At 49.6% G+C, this 13343-nt stretch overlaps 5 protein-coding genes across 5 annotated transcripts; 2 read left to right on the forward strand and 3 right to left on the reverse strand.

Moving 5' to 3' along the window:
• Nucleotide 1: 1 nt before the first annotated feature.
• C7974DRAFT_365672 (glycoside hydrolase family 88 protein) lies at nt 2-1590 on the reverse strand (the record flags this gene model as incomplete). The annotated part of the gene is made up of 3 exons (XM_046139834.1): nt 2-775; nt 831-1095; nt 1145-1590. The coding sequence occupies 3 exons, from the start codon at nt 1588-1590 to the stop codon at nt 2-4; spliced, it is 1485 nt and encodes a 494-aa protein (XP_045993190.1).
• Nucleotides 1591-2469: 879 nt separating this feature from the next.
• Nucleotides 2470-4426, reverse strand: C7974DRAFT_401716 (major facilitator superfamily domain-containing protein). Its single transcript, XM_046142625.1, has 5 exons — nt 4033-4426; nt 3756-3982; nt 3628-3706; nt 3106-3579; nt 2470-3056 (listed from the first exon to the last, which is right to left on the reverse strand). Exons 1-5 carry the CDS (start codon nt 4330-4332, stop codon nt 2613-2615), a joined length of 1524 nt encoding a protein of 507 aa, XP_045993191.1. The 5' UTR covers nt 4333-4426; the 3' UTR covers nt 2470-2612.
• Nucleotides 4427-4964: 538 nt separating this feature from the next.
• C7974DRAFT_379307 (GPI anchored protein-like protein) lies at nt 4965-6336 on the forward strand (the record flags this gene model as incomplete). Its single annotated transcript, XM_046140458.1, has 3 exons — nt 4965-5131; nt 5192-5965; nt 6024-6336. The coding sequence occupies 3 exons, from the start codon at nt 4965-4967 to the stop codon at nt 6334-6336; spliced, it is 1254 nt and encodes a 417-aa protein (XP_045993192.1).
• Nucleotides 6337-7505: 1169 nt separating this feature from the next.
• On the forward strand, nt 7506-9029 carry C7974DRAFT_44168 (uncharacterized protein). The gene is made up of 4 exons (XM_046145374.1): nt 7506-7687; nt 7746-8408; nt 8464-8805; nt 8858-9029. Exons 2-4 carry the CDS (start codon nt 7830-7832, stop codon nt 8933-8935), a joined length of 999 nt encoding a protein of 332 aa, XP_045993193.1. The 5' UTR covers nt 7506-7687; nt 7746-7829; the 3' UTR covers nt 8936-9029.
• A 636-nt stretch (nt 9030-9665) lies between these two features.
• On the reverse strand, nt 9666-11680 carry C7974DRAFT_436436 (amino-acid permease inda1; the record flags this gene model as incomplete). Its single annotated transcript, XM_046145132.1, has 7 exons — nt 9666-9804; nt 9874-10098; nt 10152-10362; nt 10419-10837; nt 10887-11008; nt 11061-11448; nt 11514-11680. 7 exons carry the CDS (start codon nt 11678-11680, stop codon nt 9666-9668), a joined length of 1671 nt encoding a protein of 556 aa, XP_045993194.1.
• Between the last annotated feature and the right edge of the window lie 1663 nt (nt 11681-13343).

Consider the following 13343-nt stretch of genomic DNA (forward strand, 5'->3'; position numbering starts at 1 on the left):
ATCAACCCAGAATCTGAGCACCGATACCGATCTCCAGTAGCTTGTTCCCTACCAGCAGGAAATAATAATCAGCGTAAACCAATCCATGATCAGCCCATCTCCTAGGTGCGAATTCAAAATTATTGATCGTGGCGCCATTCAATATTGTATCTCCAATGCCCATCTCAACGTGCTGAATTGATTCTTGCACGCGGCCATGCTCAACCGTCTCGATTTGGATGTTTGTTTGAAGCAGTGCTGCTGCTGGGTTGAGGTTATTCGCACACACCACCCGAGTGATCCTCAATGCTTCCATGAGGTACCGCGACGGTTGTCCAAGTGCGACAAGAGCTTGATGGATAAGCAGCATGCCGTAAGCTGCGATCATCGCTGCACTAGAGTCCGAAGGCTGACCTGGTCCCATAACATCTCGAGCATCAAAATCCCATGGCACCACACCTGACTCATCCAACCGAGCGACAAAGAAGTCTGCTGCACGCTGACTTGTGCGCAAAAACTCCTCGTCACGCGTCCAGTGGTACGTCTCCGCAAACCCGGCTATTCCCCACGCTTGGCCACGCGCCCAGCATGAAGTGTGCGAGTAGCCTTGGTTCGTCAATCGGTGTTTAATTTCGCCGCTTTGTGGATCCAACACTATCAGATGCGTTGTCGAACCGTCTGGCTGTATATGTGTGCGAGCGGTTGTGCGCGCGTGCTGCACTGCTGCGGAAAACATCTCGGCGTTCCCGCTCTTCGAAGCTGCATAGAACAACAAATCGAGGTTCATCATGTTGTCCTAGTGGAAAGTGTTTCAGAAGCTGTAAGAAACTTTCCGTCGAAGTTGCACTTACGATGATCACCATATAGTCCGTGTCCATATCTTGGAAGTTGTACTTCTTCGTCACACATGTGTCCCATGACCGAATGCATCTCAGCTTGCTGCTGTACCGAGAATACAGCGTGTTAGCAGCGGTCTTAATTGTTTCGAGTGCGCGGAGATCATGGTTTGTTTCGTATGCAACCTTCGCCCATGGCATGATCATAAACCCGAGATCGTGCGTCGATTTAAGCAACGCGTTTTGATGGAGATTCTCAGTCCAGTATTTACACGTGTGTCTGATCAAACGGTTACCAACAAATCCGACACCACGTTCGGAAGTCTTACTCTAGGTTTAGGAGATGCGGTACGCTACATGAAGCGTCTTTCGGGCGGCCAAAGATATGCCCGTATTTCCTCCTTCGTTCCAGTAGCAGATGCAGGCTGCCTGGAAAGAATCCGGATGTCCAGAAGTCCAGCTCTCGATAGATGTACTCGACACCGCCAGGTTTGGTGTATTCAGGAAAGAGTGTGGGCGGTGAGGATTGTCGTAAACCCTTTGCTGCAACACCCCATATCTTTGCTTCGACAGAGGGCGCATAGAGACTGACGAGTTCCTCCTTGATCTCCTGGATATTCGAGCCACAAGCTGGCTGCTCTACGGCGATATTGCTCGCGCCGTTAGTATTTTCTTGAGTCGATCCTCTCTTAGATGCCTCCGCCGCATCCTCTCTAGCGCGAAGTCGCTTTCGCGCATGCGAGGCGCTGGTTTGGGTGATCGTGGCGCCTGCCATGTTGCTTCGTGGTTGTCGTGACAGCGATTCTTGAACGCAACGTATCGTGATGTAGTGGGTAGATGTACAAGTACATTATGAATGGTGGATTATCTTCTATTGAATTCCCTCCATTGCCTCCGGTATTACTGCCGGTGCTGACCCATCTCCGTTGTTGAGTTTGCAGCTTCCGGCGGCCACGGGAAAGCTCCGGCCCGCATGCCGGCGCCCTAAGTCGCCATGGAATAGCCCCTCACAAGACCACGAGATAGACTTGTTCGAGCGCTAGACGTGGCCGGTTGTATCGGGAATAGATGTTCCGAGCTTTGCTGTGATGCGGGAAGTATCGACAGGACATGATGGCAGGGACATTTACCGCGGTGACGAGCATCAGCTAAGTTGTGTCAACGAACCCGGACCTAATTTGATCAGCTGACGTGCTATAATAACAGTCAGAAGACGTTGTGATGATCAAAAGTAGGTTTCATAGTTGTAGAAAGCTAGAAGACTTACGTCGCGAATGAATATAAGGATAGGTTGATAAATTTATCTGTCAATGCATCTGATTCATTAAGTCCTTCGATACAAACACCTTACAGAATACATTGCCTTGCACTAACAATTGTCTCAAAATGTCTTATGTGCGTGAACATCGATCCTAATCTCTAATTGAACTCGCAATGAGCTATCTTGAGTAGAAGTGTGAGACTACGGTGAATATATTGAACACAATGTGCATCGCTCTTGTAGCAATGCACTTTGTCAGAAGTAGACTCTCCATACACATCAACACACATTGTAACTTTGTAGGGACACGGAACGCATGCTCTCAGGTTTGAGAATTCAACCGAACATGAAGATAAGTACCACATTCCATCTATGGACAAGGCATTAATGTGTTTCAAATCTCCTTCTCATTGAACACCTATAGCGGCTAAGTTTCTTTCCAAAGAGTAGCCTAACGCTACTTTCGTGTATAAAATTTCTCTTGCCTGCTGACGCTTTTTAAATGGCTTGAAGCCAAACTACTTAGACGCCTACGCTCAGTATACATAACGGAAATTAGGGTTCTCCGTATCCGTCAGGTCTTGGAAAGCAAGCTCATGCGTAACCTCGCTGACAGCAGCATCCTTGCGACGATTCCTTGCCATTAGGACAAAGCGCGTCAATACAACTAGTCCGATGTACACTCCGTAGATGACGATGTGTACCAAGAAACCAGGAAGGTATCGTGGCGCGTCTTTCGTCTGGAAGATCTGAGGTGCGATGAGGTTACCAACAGACCAGCCCACGAACACCATTGTCATTACCATGCCCTTTTTGGTCTGGCCAGCAATGTTGCGAGTGATAAGGGAGATGATCATATTGCCCTGAGCGCAGAAGAACTGAGTGCAGTAGAATGCGATGAGCATGCCGCCAGAGTTTCCGGGATTTGGTTTGACGATGAGGATGACGACTGTACCGGCGATGGCAGGTATGGTCCAGAGCTATAGAAAGTTAATCAATCGATTGGGTAATATATACTACATGACTTACAATCATCATTAGGCAACTTTGACCCGACTTCTGACAAGCCTGTGCCGACCCAATCATGACGATGATCAGCCAAGCACCTTGAGCGATGTTGAGTAGCTGGGTTTGAAGGAGCGAAAACCCAAATTGGCGGATGATCAGGTTAGAGAAGACTCCGAGACCGCCAATGATTAGGTTCGCTACAGTGATGAGCGCGACGCAGCACCACACAAAAGGATCAGCGAAGGCTTCCCTGACCTGGTACACCTTGTATTTCTTATTCCTGATGCCGGTCTCATTGTGACGGACGCGCTCGATAAAGAGACGCTTCTCATCCTCCGAGTAGCATTTAGCCGTCATGGGACTGTCAGGGAGGAAGTAGCCGATGACAAAAGACCATGCGCATGTAGCAAGGCCAAGAATGAGAAATAGTAGCTGCCAGTTTTTTATGGGGCCATCTGTAAAGTGAGAGACACCGAAGGCAAGTAGGCCACCAACCTAAACTTGTGAGCATTTTGTATGATTCTGGAAGCTCAAGCTGCTGACCATAAGTTGCACGCCAGACATGCAGTACCAAAGAGAGTTCAGAAGAGACTGCTCCTCGCGAGTGTACCACATCGAAGTCCTGGAGCATGGTTAGCCAAATCTCGTGCATCCCCCCACGGTTCACTCACAACAACATCATAGCCGGCTGAACACAGCTCTCGAAGAAACCCAGGAGGAACCGAACAGCCATGAGCGACGCAAAGTTGGTCGAAGCAGCAGAGCACGCAACCACAGCACCCCAGATGAAGACGTTCACGGACAGCATTTTGGCAAGCGGTAGTTTCTGCAGAAGGAAGTTCTGTGGCCATTCACCGACAAGAATACCAATGTACAAAATAGTACCGAGCCATTGATACTGCCAATATGTCAGCGGCCACGAAGTTGGCAGACCTGAGCGAGAGGTACCTCTTGTCCGACAAGCTTAGCATCTTTTTGGATGCCCATGATGGAAGCAAAGTTCAGAGTGCCCTTGTCGAGAGACTGACAAAAATACGTGACCAATTGAATGGCCAAGATGCGGCGGTTGAGCTTCCAAAAGAGACGCTTGTTTGTCACCGCGTCGATCTCGATTGGAGGGCCTGTGGTGTAGCGCATAGTGTCTTCATCGACAGCTTCAGAGTGAAGAGCAGCCTCCTTGGCTGTCATGTCGTTCGTCTCGTGATGGTCGGCCACATTGACACCTGCTTCGAGTTGTTTGGCGGACATGATGACTGACAATCTCTGTGGAGATGTTAAGGAATGCAAGAACAAACTTCTACTTTTCAGCGAGCTGGCCTGCAGCAGTATTTGAACGGTGCTGTGAGGTACCTTCTCCGCTTTTCTCTGCACACCATTTCACACTATGGGCGTTCAATCTGACCTGCCGCAAATGCCCCGACGATTCTACGAATACCGAAGTCTGGGGCTCCGCAAATGGTTGCATATCCGATGTGGCGCCACCCCAGGCTGGCAGGGCAAAATCAGGTTTGTGGGGTTGAAGCATCACTGCGGATTCCTGGCGATGTCCCGGAGCTTTGTCCGCCTTGCAATCCTCCAGGTCTTCTAGGGTTGTGGCGGGGTCGTTTCCTCCACACGCACTCGCCACGCCGCACACCGACGATCACCTGCCACTTACGAAAAGATCCGATTCTTCAATTTTTCACTGTCGCTTGTCACGCGGAGAAACCGGGGAAAATGCGGGGGCGGCAGCGACCGTCAGGTTCAGCGAGCAGAATGAAGACGACGTGATGGCCATGGCGCCTCGAAGCTGCCATTAATGATGGATGTATAAGAGCAGGAGTGGTGCCCATCAGTTCAGCTTCACAACAGCAGCGATTCATCTCTCAAACCATCGAGCCATGCATTTCACGATTTTCGCTACCGTGACCGTCCTCGCTGCGCTCGCCAGTGCGATCCCAAGTCAGCAACACTTTGAATTAACAAAATTCGCCCATCCAGGTGCACTTCATAATTCGAAAGACATACAGCGCATCAAAGCGCGCGTTGCGGCAAAAGATGAGCCATGGTGCGTAAATATCGTGTGCGACAAGATGAGTCATGTGCTGACTTGATATTCCACGTTCAGGTTCAAAGCTTTTCAGCATCTGTCAACTCGTCCGGTTGTGCAGACTACCTGGAAATCGAGCCCCAAGGATATCCTCGTGCGATCAGCGACTGGCAGTGTACCTGGAAGCAATCTTACCAACAACTATCCTTCGGCATACCGCGATGCCCACTCGGCATACGGCCTCGCTCTGCGGTGGTTAGTCACCGGCAACACCAGCTTTGCTAATGCTGCGATCAAAACTTTGGATGGCTGGGGCAGCACGTTGAAGTCTATCGACGGCAACGAAGACAGGTACCTCGCCGCTGGCCTGTATGGATATCAATTCGCCAACGCCGCCGAGCTTCTCCGCGACTATCAAGGTTGGCCGAAGAAGAATCAGACTGCTTTTGGCAATATGCTGAGCACAGTGTTCGCTCCCCAGAACCACTACTTTCTCACCACGCATGTCGGCAAGCCCGACTTCTACTACGCGAACTGGGATCTATGCAATATTGCCTCTATGATGGCAATTGGTATCTTCACTGACAACACAACCATGTATAATTGGGCTGTGGAGACTTTCTTGAATGGCCTGCCGGATAGTAGCGTCGTGATCAATGGCGCTCTTCCGTACTTTTCGATTGCGAATTTCACAGAAGAAGGAAGCGGCAAGACTTTGATGCAGGGACAAGAGGCAGGCAGGGACCAAGGTCACGCAACGCTGTGTTTCGCACTTCTGGGCGTGATTGGCCAGCAGGGATACAACCAGGGCGTCGACCTATATGGAGCTTATGGAAACCAGATCCTGAATGGGTGAGCTTATTGCCTCTTCGGGACTATACGATGCTTCAAATACTGACACACATTCCAGCGCCGAGTATGCAGGCAAATTCAACGCCGGGAATTACTCCGTTCCATATACACCCTACCGTAGCTGGGAAGGTATTCTTCCGGTCGTCGCTCAGAAGCAACGCTTCAGCATCCGACCGGGGTTTGAGGCCATCTATGCGCACTACAACGATATTCGGGGCATGAACGCATCCTGGACAAAGGCATACCGCGATTTTGTTAATAAGAACCTGACTGCAAATATCGAGGGCGGTGGTGGCGATTATGGTCCAAACTCTGGAGGATTTGATGCATTTGGCCATGGAACTCTGCTGTACAGGATCAAGGGGCAGTAGCGGAGTCAACATAGCTGCTGTCGCTTTTCACCAAAGGTGTGATTGTCGACTCATACTGGGGCGCGACGTAGCCGCAGTTCACGGATGCGAGATAGTGTTGCCATTGTTTGGCTTAAACGATTTAGGACCAAGTAGCAAAAAGAACAAATACGTTCAACAGTGGGGATTCCCCAGTGGTCACCCACCTGAGTACTAATCCACCGGTACGTTGCTTAAATAGGGCTGAGCGAACGGGAAGCCTTGTTTTCAACGTCCTGTGGTCGAACGTGGAGAGTTAACAAACAGTCTGATTTATATTTCAATAGCTATCTCCCTAAGAGCTACTCGGGAATCGTCAGTGATCACCTCGGCTTTTTCTTTCGACCATCGCGTGAGCTAAGGCCTCTCCACACATACATTCTACGCGCTCGGTTCTGCGCGCTTGCTCCGACCTGATCCCTGAACAATCCTCCTGTTCTCAAGCCCTGGTTTGAAATCAAGCGAAAGTGTCTGCCGAAGATACCGAGCCCATTTGTTAACGAACTGAAAACCTTCATAATAACTAGTATAGAAGACTCTTCGCAAAGTAAATTAAGAACATACTAGTGATATACCGTCATACGATAGATAGAGGATACAGTCAGCATATCTCTTAAATAGGTTCTGACGAACAGTCGCGTAGAGCTAGTTTTCAACAGTCTAGCCATTAAAGAGGGTGACTTGGTTCACTTGGTTGGCTCGGATCAAGTCAATCGAGTCAATCCAAAGGTCTGAAATAAGCAAGCAAGCCGACCTGGGCTATTCAACCAAGTCGATCAAGTCCATCTAGTCCATCTACCCCGCCAACCAAGTCAAATCAAAAGCGGAGGGTGCTCGCTTGATTGACGTGACTATTGACTTGAATGGTTTTCAGGACCTACATTCTTCACAAATATTTTCTCGTTTTACTCTCATACTCTAGTTAGTTTATCATCCTATGCCTGCAAGGACGTATGGACAAATAGGTAGAGCTCGGACTTAGGAGGAAAGTGATTGCTGGCACCGGTAGGTAGACAACGATTGAGTGTGTATTATGGAACACGTTGTTACAAGCTAATCACTTTGGGTGGTGTTCATTCAGCAAGGCCCGAAAGGCGATTCGGCAGAATGGCGGGGCTGAGCGCCATTGGCTAGCATACGCTCTGCTAGAGCCTTGGCGAATGAGCATACCGGATTAGGACTAGCTCATCACCATGTGCTTATTCGATTGTGATGAATAACCAGCTTGGATCGGACAAACAGAAGGACGAATGGTTATGTATAAATACTTTCTCGTCGTTGACGACGAAAAGAACACCAAGCATTCCATTTCGCTGCAACAAACAGCTCATTGGTAAGCACTTTGATCGGTCTGATGGCCCGCTATAGAAGATCTAACATGTAATGGACAGAGAAACCAAACAAGAACCACAAGTCAAGAAGCGCCATATAACGCACCCTTCATTCCAATACCCAAAACACGACCTATTTCCGCCATGTCATCCTCAAAGCTCATCGTTATTGTTGGTGCCACTGGCAATCAAGGTGGTTCTGTTGCGACCACTTTTCTAAAGGAACCAGGCTGGAAAGTCCGAGCCCTGACTCGAGACGCCTCCAGCGCCAAGTCTCAGGCTCTAGCAGCCCGAGGCGCAGAGGTTGTTGAAGCCAATATCGATGCACCGGAATCCCTGTCAGCAGCGTTTGTGGATGCGAATGCCATCTTCGCTGTGAGTGACTACTGGGGCCAATACTTTGATCCTAGCAACCAGAACAAAGCAAAGCCAGGCCAGGGTCTAAATGCCTGGGTGGGTGAGCATGAAACGCAACAGTTGAAGAATCAAATCGACGCAGCCGCCAAAGTTCCAACTCTGGAGCGATTCATCCTCTCCTCCCTTTCGGACGCCACGAAATGGTCAAAGGGAAAATATACCCATGTCTACCACTTTGACTCAAAAGCCAAGGCTGAAGTGTATGGCAAGCAAACATACCCTGATCTCTGGGCAAAGACCAGCATTTATCAAGCAGGTATCTTTCTGAGTAACTTCTTTGCTGGCGGCCTGAGCACTCCTATCAAGGCAAGCACAAACAAGCATGACTTTGTACCGAACAGTTGAAGCTAACGCATCTAAGAACTCTGATGGACTAGTTCAATTTATCGGACTTCTAGAGGCAGATGTCAAATTTCCGTATGTTGCCGCAGAGGAAGACACTGGACCTTTGGTCAAAGCTCTTGTACAAGAGTCCGCTGGAAAGAATCTCATTGGCTACCGAGAATGGCTCACCCCTCGAGAGATTGCGTCATCTTTCACAAAGGCTACAGGGCTAAAGGCAGAGGTTGTTACTCTGCCGAAAGGATCTTTCCCCCCATCCATGTCAGCCGAAATGAAGCAATCACTTGGGGACAACACGGGCTATTGGAACGAGTTCGGTTACGAGGGTAGAGAAGACCCTACAGTTATCCATCCCCGAGACGTAAGTTGTCGTGGCCTGATTATAATGAGTTGTTACTTATGAACACGTTTAGTTGAAATCACCACCGTCTCTCGAAACGTCGGAGGACTACTTCAAGAAGTACGACTGGACGAAGGTCTTCAGTTCTTGAGAAGCACTATAAAATCTCACTGCCTGTATCTGTAGACAATGTAGCACAGGCTTCAACCGCTTAATACAGCGCTGTTCCAATACCTAGTGCATCATAGTCTATACAGCTGCAACAAAGATGATCCAAGCACCGTATGCCGATTCCAGTGAAAAGTGATCTTTGAAGCTAACTTGAGGCACATAGGTGAATGACTTCTTATGTCTATGTACATCTAGCTCTCCTGAAATCATGGGTATATGCTCAATTAGCCCCGGCTTTACACCTGGTCGCTTCACCGCAACACGTCTCCTCAAGCTTATGGAGAAGATTAGCAGAGGCTTCTGAACCGACTCACTTGCAAAGTGCGTGGCGTGTGAAGTTTTTAATAATCTTGCTAGCAATTGGGATTGTTGCCTAGCCTGTGAAGCCGTGTTTCCAACGTGCTATAATCGAGCATGAAAAAGCAACGAGCAGTATAATTCATACGTTAATGACTACTATCCCAACAGCTGTTTGGAGACTGTCAGGGATCATCTTAGCTTTTCTCGACCGCCGCTTTGATGACCTCTTTTACCTTACCATAGTTTGTTGCATCATGAAGAAGCTTCAGATTGTTAAATGCTGCTGCAAATCTGCATACATTTATTCTCATGATATGGTACAATTGCAAATATTTCCATCTGTCTAACTTTTGCCCCCTCGAGAACTATTCGAACACGTAGACGTGCTTATCAATAAGGCAAATCCACCATTAAAATAGTGCACGATACGCCCCCATGAGGTTGGCCTTGATGCCTTTCTTCTTCTGCTCGCCGTGCATCTCATCGATGCTCGCGCGTCTCTGCTCTGCGGTCACACCTTCGCCGCTGATCAACTCTCTTTGTTCCTGCCTCATGCCAGTATAGATGTCGATGTCCTTGGTGCGAATCCACATTGGGCGGTGCGAGGGGTGCACGAACCAGCTGTAGATCTTCCACCCTAGGTACAAGACAACGAGGAAAGGCGCCGCCATGTAGCTTTCGAAGAAGCCCTCGGCGCTGAGAGGTGTTCCACCGACTGGGTAAAGTGCGACGTAGAATTGAGCGATGAGCGCAATAGCATTGATGGCGAAGCATACCCATGAGCCCCAAACGCCGAATGAGGCTCTGTATGGGATTTCATCGAGTGTGTGGCCATTCAATGCCCTAAATAACGTTAGCGCTGAGCCTATTCTCGTACGCTGTAGCATGGGACTCACCAAGCTCTGCGGAAACGAATATGTGCGATGGCAATACTGCCAAAGACAAACAGTACAGTGATGCCAGACAAGGACAGCAACCAAGTGAAGATATCTCCACCACTGGGAGCGAGATTGATGTACGCCAGCAGTCCGAACAAAAGCTGAATAACCACGACGACGACTGGACGACCTTGCTTATCAACGTATGCGGTGGCTTTCGGACCCATACCTACATGATTATCATGATCAGCAAGGAACTGGTATGTTAGGACATAGGACACTCACCGTTTGCCGCAAGAGCCTGCATCGTGCGTGTGGAGCCAAAGGTGCAAGCGTTGGCGACACTCATGACTGCGATAAGAATGACGGCGTTGAAGATTGATGGGAGGACCTTGATTCCAGCAAGTTGAATAGCGATGACGAATGGCGAATGGAGCGAACTGGAGCCAGCACTGCCGTTCAGTGCTTCGTTATCAACTGGCACAACTAGCCCGACCAGAGCAAGGTTCACAACATAGAAGAGAATGATGCGATAGATGACTTGCTTCGCAGCCTTGGGGATCTCCTTCCTTGGGTTTTCCGTCTCAGCTGCTGCTAGACCAGTAAGCTCCGTACCGGTGTAGGCGAATGCTGCGTTAACAAACACGCCACAAAAGCCGTGAAAGCCATTACGGAACCCTGCAGAAGTCACACCAGGAATATTGCTACAGGTAGTCAGTGGATAGCTCTGCGGTCCAAACCAGGGGCACCTACTAGTACTTGTTGCCAATATAACCTCTGTCGTCGGTTGGCACACCTCCGGTGTTGATAATAATGCCCAGAATCATGAACCCTAGACAAGCCGCAACCTTGATCATGGATAGTACATATTCAACCTGTTCAGAAACATTAGTCCGCCTACTTCATACCAAAAAGCAGCGCACTCACCTCGCCATAGCCCCGAACACCGAAGAATTGGATAGCTACCAAAGCTAAGAGAAGTGGTGTGATCCATGCAGCATTGTTGATGCCCTCCGATCCTGGCCAGTAGTGAATGATGTTGCAAGCAGCGGAGATCTCGAAAGGCAGAACAGTGAGCCAACTAATGGCGTACTGCCAGCCACAGGCAAAGCCCCAGGATGGATCGACGAATCGACAGATGTACATGGTGAAAGCTCCGTTAATCGGGTACATGACTGCAAGTTCGGCCAGTGCCTGCATCATCAGGTACATCATAATGCCGATGACAGTAAATCCGATGATAACAGCGGCGGGTCCACCAGTGACGAGGGATCCGCCAGAGCCAATGAATAGACCGGAGCCAATGGCACCGCCACTATGAAGCATGTCAGTCGCAGAAACATCATAGTTATTCCTTCTAGGAATGTCGGCGAGACTAACATCGCAATCATCTGCATATGACGACCCTTCAAGTCACGCCTAAGCTCGTTCTGACCAACGATGGCAATATCAACATCTTCGCCGTTGGTACTGAGCGGACGTGCTTTGGCATGATCCTCCAGGGAGTAATCCACTGGAGGTGGGGCGCCATGGTTATTCTTTTCCATCTCGGCAGTCGCGTACGCGAGGCTCGTGGTGGCAAGGCCTGACAAGACCCGGTAGGAACTGTGTAACACAGGTAGGATTAGGCGTAAGACGAAGTGAATACGCCAAAAGTCGCAAACGTTTAGAACGTCGTGCGGCGATCAACGAATGATGGAAAAGATGAAGGACATGAGTAAAAAGGCGAGGTGTGCGCAAGACGCGGCCATGCCAGTAATATAAATGCCGGCACGCGACGAGGAACCCGAGTCTAGGAGGTGAATACGCGGCTGGACAATCAGTAGCGGCTACCTGGGGGCTGCATCGGCGCACGGGGACTCATCCTATGTTCGCCCACAAACCGCCACATCAGGTCCTCTGGCGCGGTGTTCGGCACACAATTGGCACCACTTAAGATAAGGTCTAACGTGTAAACCAACGGAACGGATCCGAGGCCTCCGCGAGCGGAAGTTTGTGAAGATATGTCTGGCTCGCAGTATCGCTTACCTACAAGCAACAAACAATCAGTGGGTACCTCTGGTATCTCCTCACCACGGACTCTACTTTGACTCGAAGCACATTCGCGCACCAGAATGTCTAGGTATGTGCTGGGATACCTGACTCGGAACAGGGAATGTCATCACGTTTGGAGAAGCACCGATGTTGGACCTCCTTTGGCTATCTTAGCTTGCGTCATAACTGGTTGCTTGTTATCAATTTGTCCGTGCTCGCAACGCCCGCATTCGCTTACCGCCCGAAAATCACTCAAATTCCAACACGGCGGCAGCGGTATCAATGAACCATTCAGTCACTAACGTACGCCACATGCACGCTAGCTGTCTTATCTCTACTAAGAATCCGCTTGGACATGCTTCGACGCATCAGAGAAAGCTTAGACAAAGCTTGTGTGCGGGGTTGCTCCAGGCGCGCACGTGGCGTGCAGTGGCATGCACTTATCGAACGCTGCGCGTATGTTGACGCATAGCCCTTACAATCCAAATCCAGATGGAACAGGTTGCCTGCAGTCCATGTACCTTCCAATCTCGCTCCGCGGTGTATGGAGCTGCTGACAAGATTGAGATTTGCATTATGACAATAGCCTGCCTCTACCGTGCGATCTGAGACGAGATGCTGAAGGTATTGGGTTCGTAGTGTACTCCGGGCGATGGCTATCCCGAAAAGGAAGGTCACATTTCGGGCTGCCCGAGTGGTCCACGAACATAATTGCGTGTAATTTCAGGGCTCCAACATCTCACCACCTCGAGGCTCGGGCTTACGTCGATATTCGACTGCTCCGTGCTATTCAGGTGTATTTATCGCAACCTCCTTCCCCTTCTTGCTGCAAGAGAATCTTTTACATCTGTGTTGACTTAGGTGCAGGAAAGCACTACTAAAGTCTTGTAAGACAATGTGTCAGCGGCGCATAGTTTACGCCCAAGACTCGCTACATACATCGGCAACCTCTCGATCTCAATCCTTCTGGACGCGCTCTAGAGTGGTCGATTTCGCTGTCTGCTCCCATACACTGGTCATCGTCACGATCGATGCAAGAAAAGTCGCGACAAAGCAGATATAGCTATATCTACCAAGGGTTTGGATGTTTCGCAGTCCTTCCTGTTATGTGGTCGACGGAAAGAGGATGAATATGTGCAGGAAGCCGCGCACCAATAGAGAGGAAGTCAATGGTTT

Source organism: Boeremia exigua, assembly GCF_020726555.1.
Source record: "Boeremia exigua strain MPI-SDFR-AT-0100 chromosome Unknown C7974scaffold_11, whole genome shotgun sequence".
NCBI lineage: Eukaryota > Fungi > Ascomycota > Dothideomycetes > Pleosporales > Didymellaceae > Boeremia > Boeremia exigua.

Bases quoted from the DNA above. Each gene is read 5' to 3' on its own strand.
- C7974DRAFT_44168 (XM_046145374.1), top strand. From the start codon at position 7,830: ATGTCATCCTCAAAGCTCATCGTTATTGTTGGTGCCACTGGCAATCAA. The intron at 8,409-8,463 runs GCAAGCACAAAC...AACGCATCTAAG, and splicing joins GCCTGAGCACTCCTATCAAG to AACTCTGATGGACTAGTTCA. The intron at 8,806-8,857 runs GTAAGTTGTCGT...GAACACGTTTAG, and splicing joins CAGTTATCCATCCCCGAGAC to TTGAAATCACCACCGTCTCT.
- C7974DRAFT_401716 (XM_046142625.1), bottom strand. From the start codon at position 4,332: ATGTCCGCCAAACAACTCGAAGCAGGTGTCAATGTGGCCGACCATCAC. The intron at 3,983-4,032 runs GTACCTCTCGCT...ACATATTGGCAG, and splicing joins CTAAGCTTGTCGGACAAGAG to TATCAATGGCTCGGTACTAT. The intron at 3,580-3,627 runs GTCAGCAGCTTG...TCACAAGTTTAG, and splicing joins TGTCTGGCGTGCAACTTATG to GTTGGTGGCCTACTTGCCTT.